Here is a 27,133-nt window from a genome sequence, read left to right as displayed (position 1 = left end):
TGCTGGGTAATACAACACACCTTTTGGGCAACTTCATTCTCCTGACTCTGAAGGAACAGTTTGAAGATGGCCCCTTAAGCTTCAATGTGGCTGYGCAAGAGTTAGAKATGTGTGTATTTTTGTAAGATAACAGTACGTTTTCTGATTATAACTATAGGCAGTCACGTTCTGTGGTTCTGGAGAGAGTTTTGTGGTTACTCATCATAACAAATGGCCAAAAGTAAAAAACAAAAAAAATAAAAAATCATCAAAAATCCTTCCAGCAACACAACATCCAAAACTTTTTTCCAGCAAAATCAAAGGAATTATAAGTTTTAACAAAGAAAAGATCACAGTTTKAATAACAGAGGAAGGCCTGCAAAAGACGGGTTGCTAGTTCGATCCCTGCTTCACCTGCCATTGTCGTGTCCGTGGGTAAGACACTTCACCTCTCTAGACTGTTGGTRGGGGTCAGAGGGTCCCGTGGCATCGAACCTACCTACCTGATCTCATTCAAGATCAGATGTGTTCTCCCATCTGACCTTGAATGAGCCTAAGACAATAGACGGGTGGAAATTAAAATGACACTTGCACTTTAACAAAGTCACTCTTACACTGTGTTAAATTRATCTGCACTGCAGTTTTAGAATCCATGGTTAAATTTGCTTACATTTGTTTTCATTCATCAACGTTTACAGAAGAAGCATAAGCAAACCCACCTTATAGAACTCTAAATGCGCACTCATCCTTAAACCACAATGCACATTTGGAGATGATTGGAGTAGCATAGGACTCTGGCACAGGCTTTAWATTAAGCTTGTATTAAACCAAACCAAAATAAAGTACAGAAAAGAATGTTGTAGTATTATACTATATGTGTTTACGAACATAAGGTCAGTCAATTCCTTTGTTGGGGTTCATTTAAAACATACAAATACCTTACTATTGAGACTGCTGTTGCTACATCTGTCATAACGCTGCTAACAAGATTTGTTCCTACTGTGAAATGACAGAACTTAGAAAGGTATTGATTAAAAAGAATGCGTCTTAAGCCAAAATGAGTAATAATGTGCTCCCGATGGACTGTGAATAAAAATGCCTACATGCAGAATACACATACACACACAGTCAAAGTTTTAGTGCTTAGTTTTGATTCAGCTCTTCATTAGCCACAGGGCCCAACTCCGGTTAGCTCCAGTATTAGGCTCAATTAGAACAAGATCCAATTAGAGGGCTCCTTTCCCCTGGGGCAAGGAGAGGCAGGAAATGGAGACTGAGAAATGTATAAGTCGACAACATGCGGACACAGCCAACATAAACAAACTTACTTTGTTGATCTCTGGTGTTGCTACGCGGAAGTCCTATGGGAGTTAAAGCCCTGCTAGTCTAAGCTATGAGATAAAACAAAATAAAAAAAAAAGCCCCGGAGCGAAACATGAACTCTGTGAACACAAGGGCTCCGACACCATGAAGGGAACGTCTGGGCCCAGAAAATGAAAAGCCCACAGGCGTTTTCCATTTACAGCTAAAAATCCTGCACTAGCTTCTAGCCAAGGTTTGTATCAGGCTCTCAAAATGAACACTAACACTATAGGAGGAACAAATGAGTACTTTTTCTATTGTCGCTCTATTAAATCTGCCGGTTAATCGACATATACCTTACTACTGATGGAAATCAATAATCTTGAGTAAGATAAAAGGAGAGAGAGAGAAATAAGGAACAAAAGCAATAACTGGTGAAACAAAGGGAGGAAGGGAAAAAAAAGAGAAGATAAAGATCCAACTTTGTGATTCTCAGCTGAGTATTTTTGTCCTCCTATCCGTATGGTTTGTGGTAGTGATGGCGGCAATGTTTAGCAAGCTGTTTGGGCTTGCCCTTGCCTCCGGCTTCTTGTGTCCCTCCCCCGGGCGCCATGTGAGGGAAATGGTGTGTGGTGCGAGGGTAAACCTTGACCTGCCTGTCAGGAGGCTGTGCATGGAATGAAATGAGCACAAACAAAGCAAGGGAGAGGAGAGAGAGAGGAGGGGTGTCAGACAACAGCGGAGGAGGTATATTGCTTCACTTGCATCACAGCTGCACTCTTTTTAAGCGTGTGCACGTGCGTGTTCGAGATCCGACTGTCTCACAGGGCACAAAACCCACATCCATGTCAGGACGCACACATCTTCCTGATTGGGAGCGCTCAGGTGTTGTGGGCGGCATCCTCGCGCACGGCGAAGATGGAATGTGAAATGTTGCATTTGCCTTCATGTTCTGCCAAGTGATGTTTTAGGGGCAGATGGAAATCCCATTATGTCACATGCCTAACTTGGCCCCGCAAACTCTGAAACTCATTTGTGAAATTGGGTTCAGATCTTAATGAGTTGCAAAGTGGTTTTGGTCTTATATGTCTGCRGTGCATATATTTGTAGTGGCACAGAAAGTATAGCTGTGCATCGGCTCTGAACTCAGGTTTGCTGACAAGAAACTTGCAACTTGAAAAACCGAATTAGTGGTGTTTTCCTTTCTACATACACTATGGGTTGCAGTTTGAAATTTTCTCATATTTTTTTACTCAATATCAATGGTTGTCAAACTTTTTATAAGTAGTTTWAAAAAAAACAGTGCCACAAGACATTGTGATTTTTTTTTTCTGTTTGTTGTTATTTGAAAAAAAAAAAAAAACAGTTTTAAGAAAGTAAATTAAATCCATAAATGTGCATCCCATATTTACCCAGAAGCTGAAATGAACATGTTTCAAGCTGAAGGAATAAACGGATATTCTCAAGAACATAGATAGGTTACATTCATTCATGGTCAGTGAGAAACTGGMTGGGAGTTCACTGACCCATTCAGAGACTCACTCAGAGGTAGTTGGGGTGTTTGAGGACCAGGTGGAGGGACCTGGGGCGCTCATGTTGCCCCACACAAGTTGCCGTCCTGGGTGGTTGCCCATGTTCATTTCATAGTTATTGTGGTGATTGAGCCCAAAACAGATGTGCTCACTAAAAGTACACTGTAGCTGCTTTCCAGGCACATGGGCTTTCGKGCCCTTCAGTTTATACAGGAAATTCTTAAAACTTTCTGTACTTCACACCTGTTATTTCATAAATGATCATTCATCTTGTAAATAATTGTGGCAGAGTACCACTAGTGGCAGCCAGAGTACCACCAGTAGGACTGGTTCTCACAGTCCCAGAACCGTGGCTCTAAACTAGTAAGTTGACTTAAATGTGCATCATATCAGCCTACCTACCTGTAAAAGGCCCAGTGAAATCCATTACATACTTTGAGAACAACTCATGAATGGAATAATTAGCACAGCATGCTTTTCCGCCTGGCTGGAAGTCTCTCTCGATAATGAACAAAGGAAAGGAAATTAGCTTTTGTCTCATAAAGTCACAACTTCAAAGATCCCTGCCATTGCATTAATACAGCTATAGCCTGCAGCAGCGTGAAAGAGAATAAAATAAGCACCCTTACTCAGACCCCATTCTCCATCAAGGTCGTTCTCAGGACAAATACCAGGTGTTAGGTCCWTATAGACCACACATGCTGCTCTGACTGAATAGGAATAATTAGATATAGAAGAGTTTACCAAGTCTTCTGGTGTGCAACTATTTCACTATRTCATCCTTCTATGCAGCTGATGTACAGTTAATCACACTAGGTCGAGGCTTTGGCCCAGGGCTTTCCCAGCTGTGCCCTCCGCGACCTGTGAAGGCTGTGTTGCCTAAGTGCTTTTCTAGTCAGCTACCCCGAGGAGGGTGAGTGATGCACTGATCTGGTGCTGGGTCATCTGGCTGGACTAGCATTGCTACATTACAGCAYATCAACAACGGTCTCAACAGTCCAGTATCTGCAGAAAACCTGAAATGCTCCGTGGAGGTTGGGAAACATTTAAATCGATTTAAAGAGGTTCAGGTTTGAAGGTAGCAAGCTGTGTGACATGTCAAACTCTGAATCRAAATAGAAAAATCAACTTTCAATGTGTGCTAGCTGTAACAAAATGACAAAAGCTAATGGAAACAGTACTGATGACCAGGGAAGGGCAAGTGTTGTCCAAGGCGCTCTCGCCTCTCCTATCTACTCCTTTATCTGCCAGGATCAGTTGTTAGTGCTGGCAGCTTTCCTTTCCTGTCCTCTGGAGAGAGGTGGCTCTCAGCTGGAGAGAGCTGCCAGAGGCTATGCACTGTTTCCATTGTGTGGTGAGACACACAGAGGCATTGAGATACTCAGTGCAGGTGTGGAAAGAAGGTAAGGCAGGGAACACACCTTAGGGGGTGGATTCGTTTTTTGTTTTTTTTTTCCAGGGAAAAACTTGTTTTTGAGGGACCGTTTTAGTGCTGACACATTTGTTGTTGGGAGGACTTATTTACTTGAGGTACGCTGTACCGGAGGGTACGAAAAGGCACTCAGGTGGAATGGCTTCTCTGTTATTTGTTACAGATGCAGGCTGCCRGAATTAACAGACGTTTCGCTGTTGATTCATTATAATAAGACCACAAGACTGATAATAGTTAATAAGGCATTAACAAATAATAAACAGCTTAGCCACTGCCAAAGTTTTGAACTACGGCATAACTTTGGCCACACWGTATTAAGTAGCSACATTTTAAGTAAAGATCAGCAGGTTAAGGARTAATCAGAAACCAAATAGAAAATGACCATCTCATATTAAGTGAGTCYGATTATTTCTGATTTAATTTACTAAAGCAGAAGATAAAAATKTAAYWTTTTCTTTYCAAGGTTTTARAAATTAAAATAAAAGATCAGACACTGCACTGCCCCATGTTAATGAAGAGATTGCTTGGMACWATCTATAAATTAAAMATAGATTAAATTGATGAATGTTATGACAATTTACATCAAAAAAGGCAGTAAACATGACATACTTGATATTAAAAAAACTGCTTCGGTATTCTTGARTATCYATAATACTACTTCTGTTGCTGCCGTTTGTTTAATGGATTCTTTTGCTTAGATAGCACTCTGACTTCAGAGACTATGTTTAGCTGCACCTCTTTTTATGATGGAGTCGTCAACTTTATGTATTGTCTTTGAGTTGTTTTATTTTTRCGTTTGATTACCAATTAAAATTACCTATGTCTCATTTCTGGTGGGAGCCACAAACCAAAGGTAATGGCTTCTAGTACCATTAAGTMTATGTACTTGGAAGTAGYACACAGACTTAATGGCTTGTGGAAGCACAACTGATACAAAGTCAAGGATTCAATACAATAAGCTAGACTTCCTCAGACACAGCGTCCTACCATTTTTTCATGAAGTAATCAACTGGATTTGATTGCATTGCAAAAAAAAAAGAAAAAAAGAAAAGAAAAGAAAGTAAATGGGCTGTGAATGACCTAATCAGAATCTGATTGCACCACATTAGAATACATTAAATGTTAAATAAATTTGGACTMATTTGGATTATTTATCACCAGTATGTGAATTTGACTTGCCTTTTAAAGGGTCTTGGACTACATTTGATGTAAACAAACTTGAAATTACAGATACTYTCACAGTTCATTTTCAAGAAAACTAACATCATAAAAGCACTGATCTAAAGTATCATTGGTGATGCTGTTTGTCATAAATATGAGCAAGACCACAGGTTTCCAAATTGTGACCCGGTGGCCATTTACAACATTTGGAATGAATTTGCCGAGCCCTCAACCAGAAAAGAATAATGAGATGAATCCTATTTGCCACTAAGGGAGTTGATGCAGATACACATTCAAAAAAAATGTTAGGGTGCAAGTTTGCAGGCTTTTCAAAAAAGATACAGAAAAATTAAAGACATTCTTGAAATGGGAAATGTATTTGTAATTTATCTACTTTTTTTGGTTTTCATTTTAATATGGTAATAAACATTTTATCTGCTGGAAAAGAGCTGCTTGGAATCACAAAGCCAAATTACTTATTGAAYATTTCTTTGTCCAGTAAAAACAGTTTTATTTGTAATGTTGTATTATCTGTACATGAATCTGAACTCATAAGTAAATGGTTAATTATCATTCTTAACAAATAATCATAGCATGCTTACTTCTCAAACTATTCAGTGTGTTTAGTGGTTTGGGAGAGCAGTMGTGTGCTATGATGAGACATTAAACTAGTTCCTGTAAGAGGTCGTATTTCTTGATATGCTCACAGGGTGATTCCTCACATAAACACAGGACACAACAACCCAAAGCCGATAACCTCGTCTCACACTGGGAGGTTTTATGTGAAAGTGTGCCTTTTGCTAACTGTTAGTTTAAAAACTGACAGGCTACAAGACTCCCTTTGACAGGGTCTATTCATCTCTAAGTGTCAGCTGGAGAGAGGAGAAGGGGAACGAGGGAGGGATTAAAGAAACAGGGCGGCGAGAGGAGGTGTGTGAAGCGAGATGGAAGACCAACAGAGAATAAATGGGAGACTGGTGTGCGTTAACAGTAGGTGAGGTTTACCTTTAGCTTTGAATCATTTCTCTGATCATCCCTGTAGCAAATTTACGAAAATTCATGTAGCAAGTGCTGATGTTTTCATCACTTTGGTTTTAATTATATGTCTCGCTCAGCATAGTCTTCCTTCTACCCGGCTAATTTAGATTGAGATCCTTCCAGGCTTTCCCCTATCTTTCATTTCCCTCCCCTCCTTCTCTCCTCTCTGCATCACATCAGCCTCTTTGTAGAAAAAAAAAAAGAGGAAGGAGGAAAAAAAAAACCTTCATGTCTGTGACTTTCTTGCCCTCCAGCGTATGAAGCCCTCTTTTATTTTGATCATCGCAGCACAATGGATTCATGCCATTCTGGCAACTTTATTCAGTATCAGCCCAAATTTACATACTGCTTAACAAGTTTGTGCATGACTGTTGATGCCTCTGATCAAAGTGCTTTTGGAAATCTTTCTCATCTGATTTTTCTCYCYCCTCCTTCCCCCCATTACCGTACTTCATTTCGAATGCATGCTGCAGACAGGCATCTTTAACTCAGGGGCAAAGAAAGGTAACCTTACTGCTGCACAAGCCCAAATGTCATCCAACAAGAAGGGCTCATGTCCYGAGGATAAGGATAATGTAATCTAAGCAGTATACAGTGTATGAATGTGTGTCTTTGAGTCTGTGTGTCTCTGCACTCGCCTCAGTGTTTGTTGCAGGCTTGGGTTTGGGGGCGTAGAGAGACAGGGGATGACAAAAGTCAAAGCAGTCATGTGTCATTTTTGGTGCTGAAGGGCTGGGACCTGCCTGCGGGGCTGTCCTCTCTGTCAGACGCACTCAGATATCTGTGCTGTCTCTTTCTTTTGCTCTCTCCATCCTTCTCTCTGTCTTTATCTGATGCACGCCTATATACGCAGCTGTACGTACGTCTGTGCCCTAATGTGCAGCTTAATGTTTCAGGAGCAATAAAAGCTGAGATGAAGCTCCGTTTTACAATAATATCTCAGAAAACAGCAGATGTTCAACCATAAAAACTCTCTTTCCACATGCAAAATGAAATGATTGTTTAAGGTTTTTTTTTTTTTTTCTCTTTAAAAAAGGGGCGATGTGATTTGTTCAGTAATCCAAAGTGTAAAAATCCAGCATTAAATCAGGTTATAAAAGGGCCACACTTCAAACCAATGGTTCATGAAATTCCCATAAGTATAGCAAATGGGAAATCACATGAAAAAGGCATCCGGTTTACTATGGATACTTGTGTACATACATGGCCACCAGAGTAAACAGCAGTACTGCACACATTAAATAACTAAAAGAGAAAAATGGATACAAAACAACAATGAAAAGAGGGTGTGGGTGGAAAGAGTGGAATCGTGGGAATGCAAGATTGCACCTCCCTCAGGCATTCAAATTATCCTATGGGCCGATGGTTCCTCCTTATGCGTCGGCTGACATTTTCCTGTAACCCCATCCCGAGTAATGCTATGTGATGTGTGTGACTGGCTTCTGCCACGGCCCTGAGAGGCCACAAACCCCTGGGGCCATTTGCTCGTAGCCTGCAGCACCATGAGAATTGTTTATTTTATCTCTGTTTACCCCCCCCCCACTTTTTTCCCCTTCTCTTTTGCCTCTCCGTCTCATTTAGTTGTCTCTCCTGTTCTCCCTGTCTAGGCCAGTGGTGTCTACTTTCAATTAGAGGAGGATGCACTCTGAGTATTCTTCTGGGAGACAAAACCCACTGACAGGTGACTCTTAAGGGGTAACTCTAAACCAAGCCTTTAGTCTCTCCATGCAAACTGTTAATATTCCGCCACCTTTCAGGGGACACGAAGGTAATGGCAACAGAAGATGCTGCCGGTGTCTGTTACTCAGCTGTATATGTTTCTCAGTGAGATAAGACTGGAGGCAGAGTTCAAGAGGAAAACAGTAGAAAATCAATGTGTGCTGCAAAACTGTGAGCTAGGGGAAGAAAAAGAGAGATTTAAGGACATAGAAGATAAGATGTGTGATACGAGATAATAGACCGATATTCAAACTATACCCCTGGAGCTAGAAGTTAAAAGAGAACATTAAAAGAAAACATATTTGGATCACTTATAGATGTGTAAAGCCCGTATGAGCCAATATGTGCAAACTTTGCTTCATATTGATGCAAAGCCTGCCACCCCAAGGGCATGAGAGGAGGCAGCCCAATTTGCTATACACAAATATAGTGTATGTGTGTAACTGTCGACATGTGACGCGCAGAAAAGGGACAGTGTTGAGAGCGTAGCCTTTTATGACCCAACACACTCTGACAGCTCGGCCATGGCTCGAGGACACGAACAATGTTGCTTTTTCATCTGACAATTTTGAGCAAAACAACTCCCACTCCATAGATTCAATTGTTTCGGACTGCCAGTGTGGCTGTGAGCTGAGGAACAGAGACAAAAACATGTCAGCGGCCAGTGGATTCTGCTCGCTGTTAGCTACAGGAGTCACACTGTCAATCTGCAAGACGGGAAGTGAGAGAAAATGTAAGCGATACGATAGTTGCTGCTTTTATGCAACACTGCCCTCTTCTGGTCCACGAAGCGAGGAGCAGACGAGGTAAATCCCGAAGCTTCCGGAAATAAAATCTCTTAGAATCGAAGGGGAGAGAGAGAGAGACGGGTTGCCTCGCAAAAATGTTTTTTGTTACTTGGAGATTTGTCATGTCACAGTCAACCTAAAGATTATTTAGTTCAAAGTTTTCTGTGATAGACTGGCATATTAATTCATAATTGTTAAATTAAATGAAAACGATACACGGCATTTAAAAATAAAAATCTCAAAATCGTGCCTTGCATTTCTATTCAAATACATTGAAGAGAAACTTGCCATCTCCAGAGGTCACTTTAATAGTACGTAGATTCTATGTAATTTGATCTTGCTATACATACTTCTGAGGATTGTTAGAAATCATCAGTGAACAAATCCCATATGAAGACTAAGGAACACAACACAGTTCAGAAATATAGTTGTGAAGTTTAAGGCAGAGTTAAGTTATTTGACAATATCACGACTTTTTATATCTCACAGACTGTTTTTCAATCTATCGTGTAAAAATATATACATGTACAGCTCTGGAATAAAAATTGAGACCACTGCACTGAACCCAAATCAAAACCTCATGGTTATTCCACCAAATATTGATTTCTGAACTCTGAGTGAAAACATTAGTATTGTTTTTTGAACTTGTTTTCTTTGCATTATTTGAGATCTGAAACCGCTGCATCTTTTTTGTTATTTTGACCACTTCTGATTTTCTGCAAATAAATACTAAATTTTTTGCTTGGAATTTCAGAGACATATTGCCAGTAGTTTATAGAAAAATAATAATAAAAAAACAATGTTCATTTTACTGAAACATATACCTATGAAAGGTAAAATCAGAGAAACTGATCATTTTAAGTGGTCTCTTATTTTTTTCCAGAGCTGTATGTTTTTTTTTTAACTGCAAACCTACCAAGACATGGCAATAACACCAAAACCAATAGTGCAAGAAAAGCAATAGGAAGAGATGCAGCCAAAACATCCATGGCAACTTTGGAGGAGTTGCATAGATACACAGCTCACCTGGGAAAAACAGTTGCTAGGACAATTAGCTGTGCACACCACAAATATGGGCTTCATGCAAAAGTGGCAAGAAAAACCCCATTCACAGTCAACCTGATATCATGCAGGGGACACAGCGAATGTATTGAATAAGGCATTTTCGTGCTGTAGGTGTCAGACTGGGGTGGTGGTCCGCCTTCCAATAGGTCAATGACCTTAAACTTACGTGTCATTGAGTCAAAGTCCAGGTCATTGTCCAATTAAAAATCTGTGGCAAGAGTTTACAATATATTTTCATAAATGCAATAACTTGACAAAGCTTAAGAAGCTGCACAGAAGAATGGGCAAATATTTCAGTTTTATATGTGATGGAGACATTTCCTAAAAATTTACAGTAGAATCATTGCAGCAAAAGACGATTCTACAAAGCTTTGACCTGAAGACCAAACACAAACCCACACCAGTTTATATTTATTTTCTATTTGAAATCATTTGTTGCAAAAAATCCAAATAAAATCTAGACATTTTCCAGTATTTCCCCTTTTTTGCATATGACTGGCCAACACGATGCATACGTGTGCAGAAATAGTGCACCGTCGACGGCTTGCAGGACTGCGTAGTCTTGCTTGGAGAGTGCATGTCCTCAGGCCTGGTTCCTCTCTCAATGACCTCTGGTGAAGCCATTATTTTCTGCATTAATGATGAGCAGCAGCCAGCGATGAGAGAGATGGACTTTGTCCTGAGGCACAGCAGCACTGATTGCAGGCAACAACAATGGGAGGAATAAAAAAGGGAAAGAAATAAAAAGAAAACTCTTTTCCATAAGCAGTTCAAAGGACAAAATCTTAGCAGTAGCGAGAATAAGCTGCCCCTGGTTTATTGAAAGCACGGATCAGATGATTTCTGTAGCTAGAGGATTACCCAGGATMAAGCTAATCCCACGTTACCTACAGCCTTCTTGGTCATCCATTCATTCCCTTCAAACTAGTGGTGGAGCATTAAAACTAAATCTCAACTAAATATTGATAGTGTGTGAGTGCATGTCACAAATTAGCACAAAACTAATTGTCCCAGGAGTTAATGACAGCAASGTTAGGAACAGATCAGAAGCCAAACTGATCCATATAATTAGCCCAAAACCAAACCCCCGACAACAACAACTCCCAAACAAGACAAGTGCAGACGTAGTTAAGGCAGCCACTCAGGAAATCTTGGCTTGGGGAAGATGACTCTAAATGAAGGACTATAGCATTCACCATTATGTCTTTGGTAGGAGTCAGAGGGAACCCCCGGGGCTCTTCAGCACAGCACGGCACAACTTTTCAAAGGGCTCCAGATTAAAGTCACTGAAAGTTCCCACTGGGGTCTGAGGCCAGGATCCCATTAAGCAGCCCAACCACACCGCCGGCCATAATTGTGTCGTTGAGAATTCAGAGCAGTGGTTGCTTGATAAGCGAATTTAGGGTGAAATAAAAAAAAAAAAAAAGGCAAGAGGCTTAAAAAAAGAATGAAAAAAAAGGGGAGGGGGGTTAGAGGAGGACCATTATACCCTTCATTCACTCAACCCTAATTTGTTTTAAATGACTGAGGGAAAGGTGAGCTCTTTATGAAGCAATCAAGCCCACACTATTTTCAGCTGTGTGACAGAATGCTGATAGGTGGAAAATACTTTATCACAACATACTGCCGTTTGGCGTCTTTATCACAGCACTACTCGCCTTGCAGTAAAGCATTCAATATAATGGGTGAGGGTATTCTCTTTAAGTTTTCTCTTAAATAATTGAAGTTTTAGTGTTATAATGTCTAATCATAATGTTACTCAGAGTTACACACCAACACAAGTCATTTAGTCAGTAAATAAAAGCACTTAATTTTGAAAGACATAAAAAAAAAATCCACTTTTATTGATTATTTGGTTTCATTGTGGTTTTCAACATCATATAGAATGTATTCAATTCTCCAAAGCCTGGCAAAATATCTGAATTCAAACTTGAGAAAAGAACATCTAACATACACAGTAGCAGTTAGCTGTGGACAAACAGAGTTCGCATTAATGGCTGCATCCAAACTTTGTCATCTTGATGGGAACTGATTCTCTTTACATCTGGTGCGACWTCCAAAATGTTTGAAAAAGTTTAAGCAGTATCTGCAGCACTCAAGTTAAGATTCAGCTCAGCAAACAAATGAGTACATTCTTTGAAACTAATTTATGGAACCCAAAGATACTATTGTAATCCAAGTGCAATAAACCAAAGATTATGTCAAAAGTTTTAAGTGGATTTTTTCTGCTTTTTCTTCTCTGCCTCTTCTTCTTTTTCCTTCTCTATTTCGGCCACCAGGGTCTCAATTTCCTTGGATTCCAAGATCTATAAACAGAAATCAGATCATGCAAAAGCTAAAAAAATAATATGCAACATATTATCCAGATTAGGTTAACGGCGTACCTTGAGTGGCTGATTTCGTCTAATAACAGCAAGTTCAATATTCTTTCCTCCTGACTGGACAACCTGTGATCAATTAGGGGACAATAAGAATGTTATTAAAGGAGAATTTCCACTTAAGATGGATATCACTTGATGGCAAAACTGTTCAAAAAATACCTTTACTATCKGAACAGTTAGTTTTCAGATCAGGTCAGAACTGTTTTCAGTTGCAAGTATATTTCTGTAAATCCTAAAATTCTAGTCAACTTCATTGCATTAAGTACTTTTTCTAACTGTTTTAACATGTAGGACTTATGAGAACAGAACATTTACTGAGTTGTGTTAACAATTTAAAATTACACTTTAGGTAAATTTTTCACTTAAACATTTTTGTCGCGGAAACGCTCAGTGCAGAAATTAAATGATGAGAGAGCAACTTTAGTAGAACAAGCTGATGCAAAGGTTTAATATGACCTTACCTCAAGCAAAGCTTTGATGGCCAACTTGATGGCCTCGTTGTCCCCAGCGATGGCTTCATCTGTGTAATTCTTCTCCAAAAACTCCCTCACCGTTTTTGCGCTGCGGCCGATGGCATTTGCCTGAATATTTTTTTCACAAAGTTGCACAGCAAAATCAATGGGAATCGTTTTCAGACCAGCACTTTCCTTGTCAAGCCAGCAAAGAGAACACSGTGATGAAAATAAAGATGTATATAAAAAGACAAACAGAAAAAACACTGACCTTCCAAGCATGGTAGGTCCCCGATGGGTCTGTCTGATACAGCCTTGGGGTTCCATCGTAGTCAAAGCCAACAATTAATGCAGAGATTCCAAATGGCCTGCGTCCGTTGCTTTGAGTATAACGCTATTAAGGAAATGGGAAGAGAATACTCACAATAACTAAGTCGTTGTCATTTGTCATTGTTCCATTGTTACTTTCCAAAATCTGTAAATTACCTGTTTCAGGGTAGCAATGTATCTTGTGATATACTCCACTGTGACAGGATCCTCAACTGTTAGCCTGTGACTCTGGCATTCAACCCGAGCTCTGTTTATCACAATACGGGCATCTGCCGTCAGACCTTAAAAACAAAGCAAGAAATTAAACCACTAAAGCAAGGAGACAGTGAAAGAAATTATAAGGAACATCTATATATTACCCTAATTTTAATCCAATTATCGGTTTATCATCCATTATGCATGTCAGAAAGGAAAAATAAAACCTGATTTCTGAGTTACCCGCAAACGCCATGCAGACATGTTCATCCAGTGCACAGATCTTGCGGACGGTTCTTTCTTCCTGCAACTTTGCAACGGATTTCTTCTCCACGCCAAGAACGACAATATCTTTACCTCTGATTCCAACCTGAGAACAAGACACAGCATATGATTATTACTACATGTTTTAGAAACGGCAAATATGTTATATTTAGGGGTTCACATGTGACGCATTTACTGATGCAGAGTAAATCCACAACACATGTATTCAACAGACTTTAAAAGATTAAGGATGTGTTTCAGTGAGGAAGTCCCAACAAAATTTGAATATAATTAATGACCTACAAAAACAGCCAAATTAAAGCAGATAGTGCAGAGAGCTTTTTGCATAGATAAAAATTACTTTGTTTCTTATTTTAAAAATAAATATAAAATCAGCATGGTACAATGAAAGAACACTAGGCAACTTTAGAATAGATTGGAGGTGCACTGATGAAAGGCAAGTTTTTTTTTATTTCCAAATTTGACAGACTGTTTTTTTAACACGACTAGGGGTCTGATTACAGCCAAACAATTACTYGCTGCCAATATGTTGTTTTTGCAGAAATTTCTATACAAACATAAATATTTTCATGTGACTACATTTTCTGAAGCAGTAAATGTGTTACATTGTTTCATCAGCTGTAATCATTTTCAGATCTGTAATTGCAGCTGCTCAGTTTGCTTAGTGTAAATAAAAAACTAATATGTGGACACTGCTTTTWTTTTTTACACATTCATAGAGTTTTTAAATCATACTTATGAGAAGGATTTTACAGAAGAACAAAGACTTAATGTGTTAAAAGTTTTAGGTTTCTTCATTTAGAAAATAAAAACCKTATTTACAATTATCTTAAGCCTCATCTCTGAATTATTTTGTTGCATCACTTTGTCCAAATTTTGACTAATAGCAATAACTTGTTGATCAACATTTAGATTTTTATACCAAAAGGAATAAAAAACATTTCTCAAAACTGTCTTACTACACGTAAAAACAAATGTGACCATTATTGGGCTTAATTTTAATTATTTTTTAAATCATTCTTTCTCGCCGTGTCTCATTATTTAAAATCACATCAAAATCGAAAGTACTGTGAGAGTGACACAGCGACAAAATGCTAACAGTGGTGATTTTCAACTCCACGAGTATCGTCTCCATTAACAGTGCGATTGAAATAACTCCTGTTTAACAACAACATTTAGCCATAATAAAATTCAAAACCTAACAGACAATGTTAACAAATTACACTACTGAGCAAGTAATGAGTGATTGCTAGCAGCTAGTTTGTTGGCTAATAGAGGCTGACCACGTTAGCTTTAGCATCGATTCAATTTAAAACACTTACTGCGGTGGAACCTTTCTTTACAGCTTCTTGTGCATACTCTACTTGAAAGAGATGACCGTCGGGGGAAAAGACAGTAATTGCTCTGTCATATCTTGCCGCCATCGCACTGCAAGACAAGCTGGAAGAGACGAAAAGGAGAAAAGCTCAATCTAATGATTCAGCTAGTTAGCAACGAGCGGCTCAGTTTGAGAATTGAAACTGCGCATGCGCGTTACCTATGAACTGCGGATGCTAAAAATGGCAAAGGCCGCGTGAGTGTCAATTGTACGTCAGTGACGCCGCCATTTTATAAGTGGCATCTTTTAATTAAACGTATAAACATTATCCAAGTTTAGATCAAGCTGTCTGTCTAACGCTCTAGCATTTCATATAGTTTTTTTATGTTGCAACTAAATACGTGTCTACATTTTTTTATGTTGTTTTACATCTGGCGTGTAGCAAGTAAACACAAGACTGTCAACAGTTAGGAATTCATTATTAACATAYAAGCGACTTAAAATATTTTTCGAAGAAACTGCATACGTGTATTTTGAGCATACTGTGTTTCGCAGTGGTTTTTCATGTAATAACTATTCATTGTGTCTCAAAAATCACCATCGAATGCAACTACGTGTTTCTGACTCTTTAAATGTCTTGCATGTAAACGTTTTTTTTTTTTTTAATTCCCTCCAATTAAAACAACTTCACCAAAGTTGAATTGCTTTACAAGGCGAACTTGCCACCCACAACATGACGGACACAGCAGCCTCGTTTCCAGGGGCCAACATGTCTATAGGGCCAACAACGACCCTGCTTACAGATTCACAACAAATTAGAATCACACGCACACTATGCTTAGAAAAGCTCCCACAGTCCCACAGAATTACAGTTCTATTTCTTACCAGTTACATCAGTACATCGCATAACGACTAAGTGGTATGTCCGTGTATGATGTGAAAAAGAACATTATTTCTTTGAATTATTATTATTATTATTATTATTATTATTATTATTATTATTATTATTATTATTATTATTATTATTCAAATTTAAGTTTGTCAGTTTCCCCTTTTTGTGCTTTTCTACTCTTTTGTAGACTGTTCCACTAAACGTTGAAGGGGGATTTTAATTAGATAAAGTCAAAAACGATATATTCGCAAAGAAAACCAAGTATTTAATATCTAACAATKTATCTACTGTAAATGTCATTTTCTAGTTACTACACAGTGAAAATAAAGATTAACAAAAAGAAGTGTGTTTGAATTTCCAGTCACTCCCCTCCCAAAACGGACCGCTGCATTACGAAATTGCACCGTATTGAGCGCTGTGGGATCAGAGTTTTACCGATTTGTCCTGTGTTAGCCACTTGGGGACTTTTTATGCTGTAGCTCGCTTTTATCCGTAATTTTTATCACCATGTCGGTGGCTTTTGCACCTCACAGACAGCGAAAGGGTGATATAACACCCGCTGGAATACAAAAGGTAATTCATCAGTTTTTTTTTCCTTTCCCGCGGATCATTATGGAGGCTATGGTTTGAGACGCTGCTGCTAGCTGTTGAGATTGTCTGTGTAGCAGTGCCCATCTAAGTCCAACTGTGGGCAGATCGGTAACACTGTTACACGATCAAAGCGCGGTGAATACGAAACTCCCTAGAAGCAGGATGCCGTGTGTACACAGGGAAACCAAAGTTAACTTGTCACGCTAATGGAAAATTGTTCGTTAGATGAATGAAGGCCTTTGGTTTTGTTAGCAATGCACAGCTAGCATGCAAGACACGTCTTTGTTAGCGTGAAACGCACGCTTACATTTCACAAAAAAAAAAAAAAACTCATCTCTTTGTCTTCAGCTACAACATAATAAACACCAGAAAGCACAACTCTTAACGGGACTGGTTATAAAGTCTTATTTCGTTKTTTTTTTYYCTTAAAATGAGAAGTAACATAGAAGTTACATTATCCGCTTTTTACTTTTCCAGTTACTTGATGAAAACAACCAGCTGATCCAGTGTATAATGGACTTCCAGAGTAAAGGCAAAACAGCCGAATGTTCTCAGTAAGTTTCCCGAGTTCAGTTTCTTCTGTACAGTTCATTTAATTAAATGTGAAGCATTAATTAATCTCAATCTACCAGTTATCAACAGATGCTGCACAGAAATTTAGTGTATCTGGCTACGATAGCAGACTCCAATCAAAACGTACAGTCTCTCCTCCCTGCTGTGAGTATTGGTGTAGGATAATTAACTTATGTTTTGTATAACTATGGCTTCCATGTTAATGTTGCTATATTTGGTCAATGTCTCACTRTTGAGGTCCTCTACCAGTTATAGACAATTAGAGTAATTTGAATAACATTTTTAAATGTGTTTATTGCTATTTTGTTTTTAAATTAAAATGAAGTATTCATTCATTCTTTTATTTTTTTAGCTGCTGCAGTTTTCTAAAATTCCAGGTTTTAACCAATAYACTGTGATGTTTTTATAAGGTTATGAGGGATTTTTTTTTAAAAAATTCATTCTGGTTTTAGCAAATTACTAAAAAGAAAGTGTTTTTAAGTGTCATTTCCTTTTTTCCTCTGAATTATTTTGTCTGTATTCAATGTATAGATTTTTATAGTACACGCTTGTTCATTTAAATCTATTAAAAACATAATAATGTCGCCAATTTTGTATRTCTGTCTGCCTCTTCTATAGGGGAGCATTTGAAGGCATTTGTAGTTTAGACTGTTTTCAGTCATACTTGATTAGTGAGAACATTTTAGATTTTTTATTTTTTACTAGATTTTCTTTCCTGCAGACAGAGATGTCATTATTTTTTCATACGACTGATGTGTGTGTTTGTTTTATTCACCTACAGCCACCCACTCAAAACATGCCCATGGGCSCTGGTGGCATGAACCAGAGCGGACCCTCTCCCCAGCCCCCTCACGGTCACAACATGCCCTCTGAGGGGATGGTGAGCGGTGGCCCTCCAGCTCCCCATWTGCAGAACCAGATGAATGGACAGATGCCTGGTAAGTCCCCTGTCTCAGCAGCCCCTATTTCTTGTCTTTCTTTTTTTTTTTTCCTCCTTCCACAGTTTCTGTCTCACCCTGAGTTGCCTGGCAACAACACAGCACTATGAGGGAGGTCGTTCGGCTGAAGGATGATGTCACCCATTCGTGCTGTGGTGGGGATCTATGATGTGTGATCTCTATTTCTGATTCTTTTATTTTTTATTGAARCACAACACTTTGTTGACTTACTGCTTCTGACCCTGTCGTGTGGAGGTAAGTCACTTTTGACAAACCAACACCCATGGAGTAATCGGAAAGCAGTGCATTATTTCTACAGCAGCAATCACATTCACTCCCATGTAGTTTGGTGTCTTTTTTTTTTTCCTAATGACTTATGAGAAAAAAACTAAATTATGATTTGTSAAAGTGTTATCTGTAGTTGCTTTTAGAAGAAGTTGGTCTACAGTATCTCAAAAAAGCAGTTGGGGAAAATAAAACGGTTGCCAGTTTAATCATGACCTCCTGTCTTTACATCTGCCGAAATTCTATTTTTAGAACCTCAATATGTAAAGTAATTTTAGTCTGATGGGACACCAAAACCAAGCACAAGCTTGGCTATCTTTTTGTTAGCTTTAAGTGTAATTTCAGGTACATCTCCTCTTTGCATTAGAATGCCAGAAATACAGGGGCTTATATGTAATAATTTAACTAAACTTCAATAATAAATGACAACTTAACTTATTCTACATTTTAAATAAAGAAACAAATTGTATTATCCACTGAACGAAAAGGTGAAAAGGCTGGTGTTAAATGCCATGTTAGAGTTACTGTGATTTATTTATGTWTTTTTTTTTTTTGCTCTGTTCTGTCTTCTAGGGCCTAATCATATGCCCATGCAAGGTCCTGGTCCGGGTCCCAACCAGCCTCCAAACATGCCCAGCGGCTCCATGAACATTCCCCCCAGCAGCCATGGCTCTATGGGCGTTTACAATCACGCGGTGCCCTCTTCGCAGGGCATTCCAGCTCAGAGCCAGATGAACATGACCCAGGGTCAGCCTATGGGAAGCTACGGGCCTCGACCAAACATGAACATGCAACCCAGTCAAGGTAAACGGATGCATTCGCAAGTTTCCCTTTTTGGCTGCGTTGATTTAAAACTTTTTCACATTTTGTCATGTTGGAGCTCAATGTATTTTGTTGGGATTTTATGTGAGAGGCCAACACTATTGGTTGATAAATGTGTGGGGAAAACAGGAAATGATACGTAGTTTAAACAAAAAAAAAACAAAACAATTTCAGGTATCATGTTGTGGGTTTGGATTATTCATCAGGCACSTAGAAAATTTTCAGTTATTAGGAAGACATATGAGAACTCCTTGTTTGAGGTTGGAGAAGATGAGGCAAAGTTTCACAATCCAGCATGGCAGTAACTTTTAACTCTGTCAGATCTACAATGTATTATTTGCAATTGAACATTCAGATCTAAGTTAAGCTGAACATTTTGGGGCAAGACTTTAAAGTTGATGTTCACGRATGTTCCCCACCAAATCTACTTGAGCTTGACCTATTTTGCAAAGAACACGTAGCATTTKTACTGTCCAGACTTGCAGCTGTATTTACCCCAAAAGGCGATTCTACCAAGTACTCACCCAGAGTGGWTATAGAACATCTGAAATGTGTGATTTCAGATGGTTTATTGATAAAAGGTGTGTAAACCATGTGCTACACTCTCAATAATTCACAGCCATACTCCACTGTGTTCTGTCACATATGACAAAATGTGAAAGTTGGAGATGAACAAAGCAGTTTATTCGATGCTGCTTTGGCTTTATGCAATGCCTGTGTACTGCAGGCCCCATGATGCATCAGCAGCCTCCATCGCAGCAGTACAACATGCCTCCTGGTGGCGGTGGACAACACTACCAAGGGCAACAGAATCCAATGGGCATGATGGGCCAGGTCAATCAAGGGAACCATGTCATGGGACAGAGGCAGATGCCACCCTACAGACCCCCGCAGCAAGGTATTCCTCTCARCCTCTCTTTGGTGTGCAAGTTGTGAGTGTTGGTCTTTCTTCTTTATAACCCCTTCCTTCTGCATTTCCTGCTCCTGTTTCACTTGGTTTCTTCTACTCCGTCCACTGTAGTTCAGATAGCTTGATGAGAAATTGGGTGTAAGTCGAAAGTTKTCAGCCTTGAACAAAACAAGGAAGCAGCCAACAAAGAGCTCTCCAGCGAGAATAAGCAGCAAAAGAACCCATCCTCTTTAACCTTCCCCCCTTACACAAGGCATTCAACAACACCTTGAATCTACCTGTGTATATGTTGTATGTAGGACCCCCCCAGCAGTACCCAGGGCAGGAAGACTACTATGGGGACCAGTACAGTCACGCAGGACAGGGAGCCTCAGAAGGTAGGAGAACCCTCCAGTCACTTGGAGAAGATGTTCACTGAATTGACACAGACCAAGAAATTGTAATCAAGCTGAAATTTACAGTTTCTTCATTATTACCCTGGAGAATGCCCTTTTTGAATACGGTGCTCTAAATCTGAAATCATAAAACATCARCAATGTTTTAGAGGTTCACACTATTTTGAGAAGGTGCTGCGTTTCGTCAGCAAGTTGGGATCTATGCAGAAATTATATAAAATGGTCACTTTTTGCCTTTAATTACATGGCATCGTACTACATGACGCTATGGACAGTTTGTTCTGTGGTTTGTTTCTAGTAATGTTCACCAAACAAATTATTAATAACCAGGGACATGCAGCAGAGCACCACGAGTGGCGTACAAACCGCGAGCCATTGTTGAGTAGTATGAAACAGTTGGTGTTCTCCAGCTTGTTGGGTGAAGGATTGTTATTGATGCACTAGCAGCCATGCTAGAAAATAAGAAATATAAACCTCTTTCTCTTTGTCCTGTTAACATTTACTGTTGTTTTCCTCCTCTACTCACCAACCCCTTTCATTTAACCCTATAAACACGTTTCACTCTCTAAAGTAGTTATGTGAAGAACTAAAAACATGGCTTCCTAAATTCCACTCTTCAAAATCTGACCTCACTATGCCACGCWGAGATTCTCTGACCTCTAAATAATTAAAATCAGAGTAGATATTTCTACCTTAATGTCACTTAGTATTACTTATTCTATGTCAAATCACAAAATAAAGAGTTTTTTTTATTACTTTTAATTAGCTACTCTTACAAAAATCAAGAMGTTTACACATATTTGCATCGAATATTTTGGGTCTTCCTCAAAAAACCTCTCCCAATAGCTTCCTGTAATTTAGGCCCATTCCTCCTGACAGATCTACAGGTACTGAATCKGGATTTGGAAGACACCTTCAGTTGTGGTGATGACCAGAGGCTTTCAAAGCTGCAAATGTTTTCTTCCAAATGTAACAGTGGTCATTATGGCCTAACACTTCAAATTTAGTTTAAAGAAAAATTATGTTTTTTTGTTTTTGTTTTTTTCTGGGGCTACGAAAAATATTTTGGATCCAAGTTCATTTTAAGGGCACATAGGTCCTTCTTAAACAATGTGAGAGCTGGACTTTACCAATATTGTTTATACGTACATATTTGTAAAAGTGGCACCTTTTGGGATTTGGAATTATACCCAAGGATGAACCAGACCTTAAAGTGTCCGCCATTTTTTTTTTTTTGGATAGGGATGTCAGAAAGGAAGCAGAATATTTGACCTGTGGCCTTTACATAAATTCACACCTTAAATCGAAACTTAAACCATGCCATCGTCATCTAGGCTTTTCCAAGTGATTTATCAGCTCAGTTATGTCCGAATACGTTACTTGAATTGAAAGGGTATAAAAACATTCTCTAAAAAAATGGTYTTTTTTGTACAGAATATGTAAACATCTAGTTTCATTTGTATTTGATGCTGTAGTGACTCGTACAAAAAGAAACAGCCTTCCATTTATACTGGGTGATTATTTAAACAGTAACGCAGAAGTCGATTGCACTTTGCAACGACTCATGTGCATCCTATTTACCTCCATGTGGTTAACAAGTCATGCTCGTACTCCTTAAAGGTAGCGCACAGTATGGCCAGCAACAAGAAGCATACCAGCAAGGCCCGCCACAACAGCAACCTTATCCTCCGCAACAGCAGTATCCAGGTCAACAAGGCTACCCACCACAGCAGCAGGGTTATGGTAAGTTTCAGACTTTTACCTTTAGGAGACATATTTGTCCTCTAGGAGGCACTGTCGGTTTTCTGATCACTTTCTTCCCCCTCCGCAACTATGTTTTTATAAAGGTTTTAAATTAACAATCCGGATAGATTTCAAAATGTTTTCAGAGTTTATCCAGAAATGGAGATAAAGCCTGTGTCTTWCATTGCATTAGTGTTATGTGTTAATTAATACCCTACGTGTGCTTTTTTTGCATTACCTCCAGAAAAATACATGTAATTTCTTGCTGTGTTTTACAATCAGAGCCCCTTAGAACAATATTACTACCCCATGCAAGTTCACTGTTTATTGTATTTTAGCAAWATTCTGTGTGAAATCTGAATATTGTTATGGGAYTTTGTAATTTTCCCCACAAAACATACCAGTTAGGTCATTAACAAATATTATGGTGTTGTGGGAAAGCAGGTTAGGTTAGAAAACATGCCAAGCTTTGAACATATTGTAGAGTCCATCCATCAGATGAAAACGAGAAGTACAACAACATTCTTCTGCAGCAGTGACAGTACTGTCCATGCTGCAAGAATGTTTATGTTGAGCAGGAAAAAGGAAACTGGACAGAGTTTATTGGAAGATGGGGAAAAAGGCTAAATGCAGGGCATTCATAGCAGAATATGTGTTAAAAATTTGACACTAGGTCAGAGGTTCAATTTCCATCACCACAACACTCTAAACTTGCATTCATGCAATTACAAGACACTTTATCTTGCTTCTCTCTACAGTAGTTGACAGTTTATAAAGGTTTTTTTTTATTAAAATTCCTGTCCAACATGATTAGCTATTACAGTAGATACTTTGCAACTTTTTTGGATAAACAGAACTTCCCATACTCTGTTATAGGCTGACCCATGATTCCCTACTAGATTTGCTAACATCGTGATATTCACAGAACTTTAAGAACTAAATCCATCTTACCATTTTTAGAAACCTTTGCTGTTAAAGTTGACTTCTTGAATCTCTTGAGGCATGTTTTCCTCATCACATTTTTTTTTTCTCCTTTTATTGGAACCTTCCACCATTTGGCCTGTATCTTAGCCAAAGCTCATTTTAGTAATGAGCTAGCACAGAAGCAGAGGCTGTGAGGTGAGATTCATCTGGCACACACACATGCCTGCTCTCGAAGGCCCCCACAAGGTTATACACAACAGCATAAGGCATTACGAGCGCCTAACGATGTTGCGTGGGCCTCATTTGACTTCAACCCTCAGTCCTTCACAGCAGTTATAGAGCTTGTTGCAGTGTGCAGAGGCTGATGAGATGATTTTGTTTTTTTTTTAAATGAAACTTCCTCCTCTAATGAAGACCAGCAGAATTTCATTGATGCGTCTTCTTGCCTGACTTGCTTGTTCATTGCAGATTCGGCCATTAAGGAGACAACCTAACTAAATGGGTTCAAAATGCGTATATATATATGAACTTGTTGGTACAAGGGGTGGATTAGGAATATATCTAATAGCAATACAACTGCTGGAAATTTTAATGACGATATTGGCCCATCTTTTTCTTTTGTTGCCATTTCATACAGTCTCTAGCACCCACTATTAGCTTTAGCTTCTCACTTCCTAAAGGTGTAGGCATTAAAGCTGCAGTGTGTAGCTTTTATAAAAATGTTTTTTATATACTCCTTAAAACTTTCATTATTTTCTGACAGTATAACATGAGATACTTGAATTGTGTAAAAAAAATTGAGCTCCTTTGCCTTTTCCTTGTGGTCCTTCTTCCAYCTGCATCTCTCCCAGTTTGACGTAACCAATCAGATCCAGGAGTCAGGACTTGGCACCGGCAATAATGCTGATGTATATGCTGCTCAATCTGAATCAGAATGCTTTYATTGTTATTGTATGGAATCACAACAAAATTTTATTTAAAAAAATGTCACTATTTCAATGTAGTAATGGCAVAGAAGCAACTTAGAGCTTTAAGGGAAGATTACCAATATATTTAGGTTAAGATATTAGGTTAAATTATTTGTCACACCTAATGTTGACCCTTAAATTAAACCGAAATACCTTTAAACGTTGAATTTATCAAAGCGTTAAGACACCCTAAGTTTGACTGGAATGTACTTCAAGACTTTACGACTTCTTAAACGGTTCTGTCGCTATCAAACAAATCGGTTTTAAAAACTACATTTACAGTGATAGTGTTAGCAGCATCTGTCAGAGGTGTCAAAAGTTGCTTTTGTGGATTTTTCAGTCAACTTAAGGGAATTTAAGCGTATCTTGTTTTCAACTCATTCTGCTGAATATTTATTTTCAGGTCCCTCCCAGAGTGGCCCAGGACAGTATCCCAACTACCCACAGGGTCAGGGACAGCAGTACGGGGGCTACCGTCCCCCTCARCCCGGACCGCCACAGGGCCAACAGCAGCGCCCGTACGGTTATGACCAGGTGAGTATAGATAAAGGACTAAATGGTCACAAAGACTCGTTTGTGCATCAGGATTAGTGTTTTTCTTGTAACTGTTAATGCCAAATTATTATCAATGAAATGAGAAAACATTAATGGGTAGYGTGTTTTGCATGCTGTTGTCATTTTTGGTGGTTAAATGTGTCCTTCCCAGTGGAAGTTATGTGTTTAGTGTCTTTTTGCTCTCAATTCTCAGTCTTGCTTGTGTTTTGTGGCTTATGTGGAATCCTATTTCAGTGATAAATGAGGGCTTTAAAGAGGATTCTTCCTTCTACTCGATGCGGCCTGCGTCAGTGTTTTGAAGGGGGATCGATTTGCTGCCCTGTATTACCTGTGGTCTTATGTGGGGGACCACAGCTGCACTTTGATATCTTTATCTTTGAACATTTAGGGGCACATGAGGAAATAAAGAAGCGGGGATTTGAACCCCTGACTAGCTCTATAAGAAGCAAAGGTAATGGTTGCTGTGAAGACCTCAACGTTAAATCTAGTCACTTGACCACTTAGACTTAATTTACATTTGTTATGTTTCTTCTGCCTCTCCTCTATCCCTTTCAGTCTTTCTTTGTAGTTTTCCCTCCCTTCTTTTTTTTTCTTTTTTTTTTTTACACTTATTTATTTATTTTTATCTACCAGGGGTCGAACTGTAAGTAATGAGGTCTAAGAAAAAAACCATACATGGTCTGCAACCAAAGGCTGTGTCTTTAATCGACTTTAATTTGCAACAGTTAATTGATTAAACTGTGTTTAAAGGGGTGTAGCGGTACATGTGACGGTCATAAGCTGTTCAGTTATTTTTTATTGGTTAGTCGGGCCTTTTTTAAACTATAAACCTCGGGCACATGGGACATTTTGTCAGTCGCATAAGTTCCCTTCTTCATACTTCAATCCTTACTAGACCTTATGCAACGTGTTACATGAAGGTTAAGCTTCAGGCCCAAATTAGGCCTTGTATTACCATGTGTTTCCGCTAATTTAGATAAAAAGTAGGCTTCTYTAAACATGACTATTTACAGACAGTATTAAAATCTGGCCTGAACTGAAAATTCTCAGGGTACCATATYCTTCTGAAGTAAAAGTTAGAATATTTTTATTGTTTTTGTGCATTTTATCAGACGTTGCAGCAGTTGTTGAAGTTCCTCTTGTAGTTTGTGTAATGGTAATGCTGTGGTAATTATACTGTAAAAAAAGAAAAAAAAACAGCAAAATTTTTTAAGAGTTTTAAATGATTTTTTTTAACCATTTAAAACTTTTTTTTTAAGTTCTGGAGAAAAATGAATAATGTTCATTCCAAACCAATAATAATGTGTGCTGTTACACCCCTAACATTATAATTTGTTATGTCAAAAGTTTAAATTCATAGTTTCTATTAATACCAAACGCATATTTCGACCCCTGTTTAGGAATGCATTAAATAGAACTGTTAAAGCAGATTTTTCTCATTTAAAAGTAGCCTCCTATTTTTCAGAAGTAATTTTTGTGCCCAAACTTGATATGTTAAGTTAGTTTAGTGCTTTTAAATTGTGAAGTCATGTTGCCACCTGCTGGTCAATACCAGTCAGTGCAGATACATTATTAATCATGYTTTAMAGAGTAACACTGCAACTTGAGATGTTTCTTTGCACCGTGCTGAGAGTCGTTTAAAAGCTCAGTAACATGCGTCTGTCGTATTTCACTCTACAGGGCCAGTATGGAAATTACCAGCAATGAGAAATGGTCACAGTTTACCTACACAACTCCTCTCTGATCTCTGAGTTTTGACCTCTGGTCAGCTGCTAAGCAGACAATAATGATGGTTTCAGCTCAGATCCTCCCGGACACAAACACGCTTATGAATACAAGATATGTTTTCCCCATTTTTGGGCTTTTATCMTCTCCAGCGAAATGTATCCCTGTTCATCATGCACATGTCAAAGTCGGTGACCTTGCTCCAGTGTCTCAAAGCGGCAATGCCTTAACAAAAAAATAAAATAAAATACACAAACAATGGAACTGCCTTATCCTTTAGCATTGCAGAGTGAGGAATGTGGCAACAAAGATTTTTGGACACCAAAACTCAAACGTCAAATTTTCAATGTGTTTGAGTGCATCAGCTCCCTGCCCTTCAACTCTCCAATCACAAGAAGCAATAAAGTAGGGATTTGCTAGGGGGTTTGAAGACGAAAAGATGCACCAGGTGAATTTCCAACTAGGCCAATGGTACATGTCTCAATGTATGTGATAATGTAAAAAAAAACAACAAAAAAACTGTTATTTTGTGCTTTTTAGATCAAGCTAACTTTGTATAAGATGTTGAAAACTAGTACTAAGCCTGTGTCGTTTATTTTAAAGAAGCGTATGTGTCCCTTTTTTTAAAAGCTTTTTAATGACGGTGAATCCCATACAGTTTTTTTTCTTTGTTATTGAATTGTATGACTAATAAATTAGATCTGCAATGTATGTGACATGGACTCTGTATAAATCAATATTTTATGAAAAATGCCATAGATAAAATTTCCTTAAAAACAATATGGGCAGCGTAAGACAACCCATAAAAACTGAAGTGTTAAGTGAGGTATTTTTC

The 27,133-nt window shown here is 38.7% G+C and overlaps 2 protein-coding genes across 5 annotated transcripts; one reads left to right on the top strand and one right to left on the bottom strand.

Annotated features, from left to right (window-relative positions):
* Window positions 1-11,835: 11,835 nt before the first annotated feature.
* psma8 (proteasome 20S subunit alpha 8) lies at window positions 11,836-15,189 on the bottom strand. The gene is made up of 7 exons (XM_008434072.2): window positions 14,982-15,189; window positions 13,618-13,744; window positions 13,336-13,460; window positions 13,121-13,243; window positions 12,859-12,978; window positions 12,401-12,463; window positions 11,836-12,322 (listed from the first exon to the last, which is right to left on the bottom strand). The coding sequence occupies exons 1-7, from the start codon at window positions 15,081-15,083 to the stop codon at window positions 12,227-12,229; spliced, it is 756 nt and encodes a 251-aa protein (XP_008432294.1). The 5' UTR covers window positions 15,084-15,189; the 3' UTR covers window positions 11,836-12,226.
* Window positions 15,190-16,264: 1,075 nt separating this feature from the next.
* On the top strand, window positions 16,265-26,836 carry ss18 (SS18 subunit of BAF chromatin remodeling complex). 4 transcript variants are annotated; one of them, XM_008434075.2, is made up of 11 exons: window positions 16,266-16,442; window positions 16,938-17,014; window positions 17,093-17,177; window positions 17,815-17,971; window positions 18,830-19,060; window positions 19,806-19,976; window positions 20,288-20,365; window positions 22,004-22,126; window positions 24,422-24,552; window positions 24,962-25,024; window positions 26,254-26,836. In XM_008434075.2, the coding sequence occupies exons 1-10, from the start codon at window positions 16,377-16,379 to the stop codon at window positions 24,977-24,979; spliced, it is 1,137 nt and encodes a 378-aa protein (XP_008432297.1). In that variant the 5' UTR covers window positions 16,266-16,376; the 3' UTR covers window positions 24,980-25,024; window positions 26,254-26,836. The 4 variants fall into 4 exon arrangements, with proteins under 4 accessions (XP_008432298.1, XP_008432297.1, XP_008432295.1 ...); XM_008434073.2 differs by lacking the exon at window positions 24,962-25,024; XM_017310185.1 differs by having other exon boundaries at window positions 24,962-26,836.
* Window positions 26,837-27,133: the final 297 nt, after the last annotated feature.

The sequence above is a fragment of the Poecilia reticulata genome, linkage group LG17 (assembly GCF_000633615.1).
Source record: "Poecilia reticulata strain Guanapo linkage group LG17, Guppy_female_1.0+MT, whole genome shotgun sequence".
NCBI classification, from domain to species: domain Eukaryota; kingdom Metazoa; phylum Chordata; class Actinopteri; order Cyprinodontiformes; family Poeciliidae; genus Poecilia; species Poecilia reticulata.
Note: the sequence above shows the minus strand (reverse complement) of the source record. Positions and strands in the feature narration are given on the sequence as shown.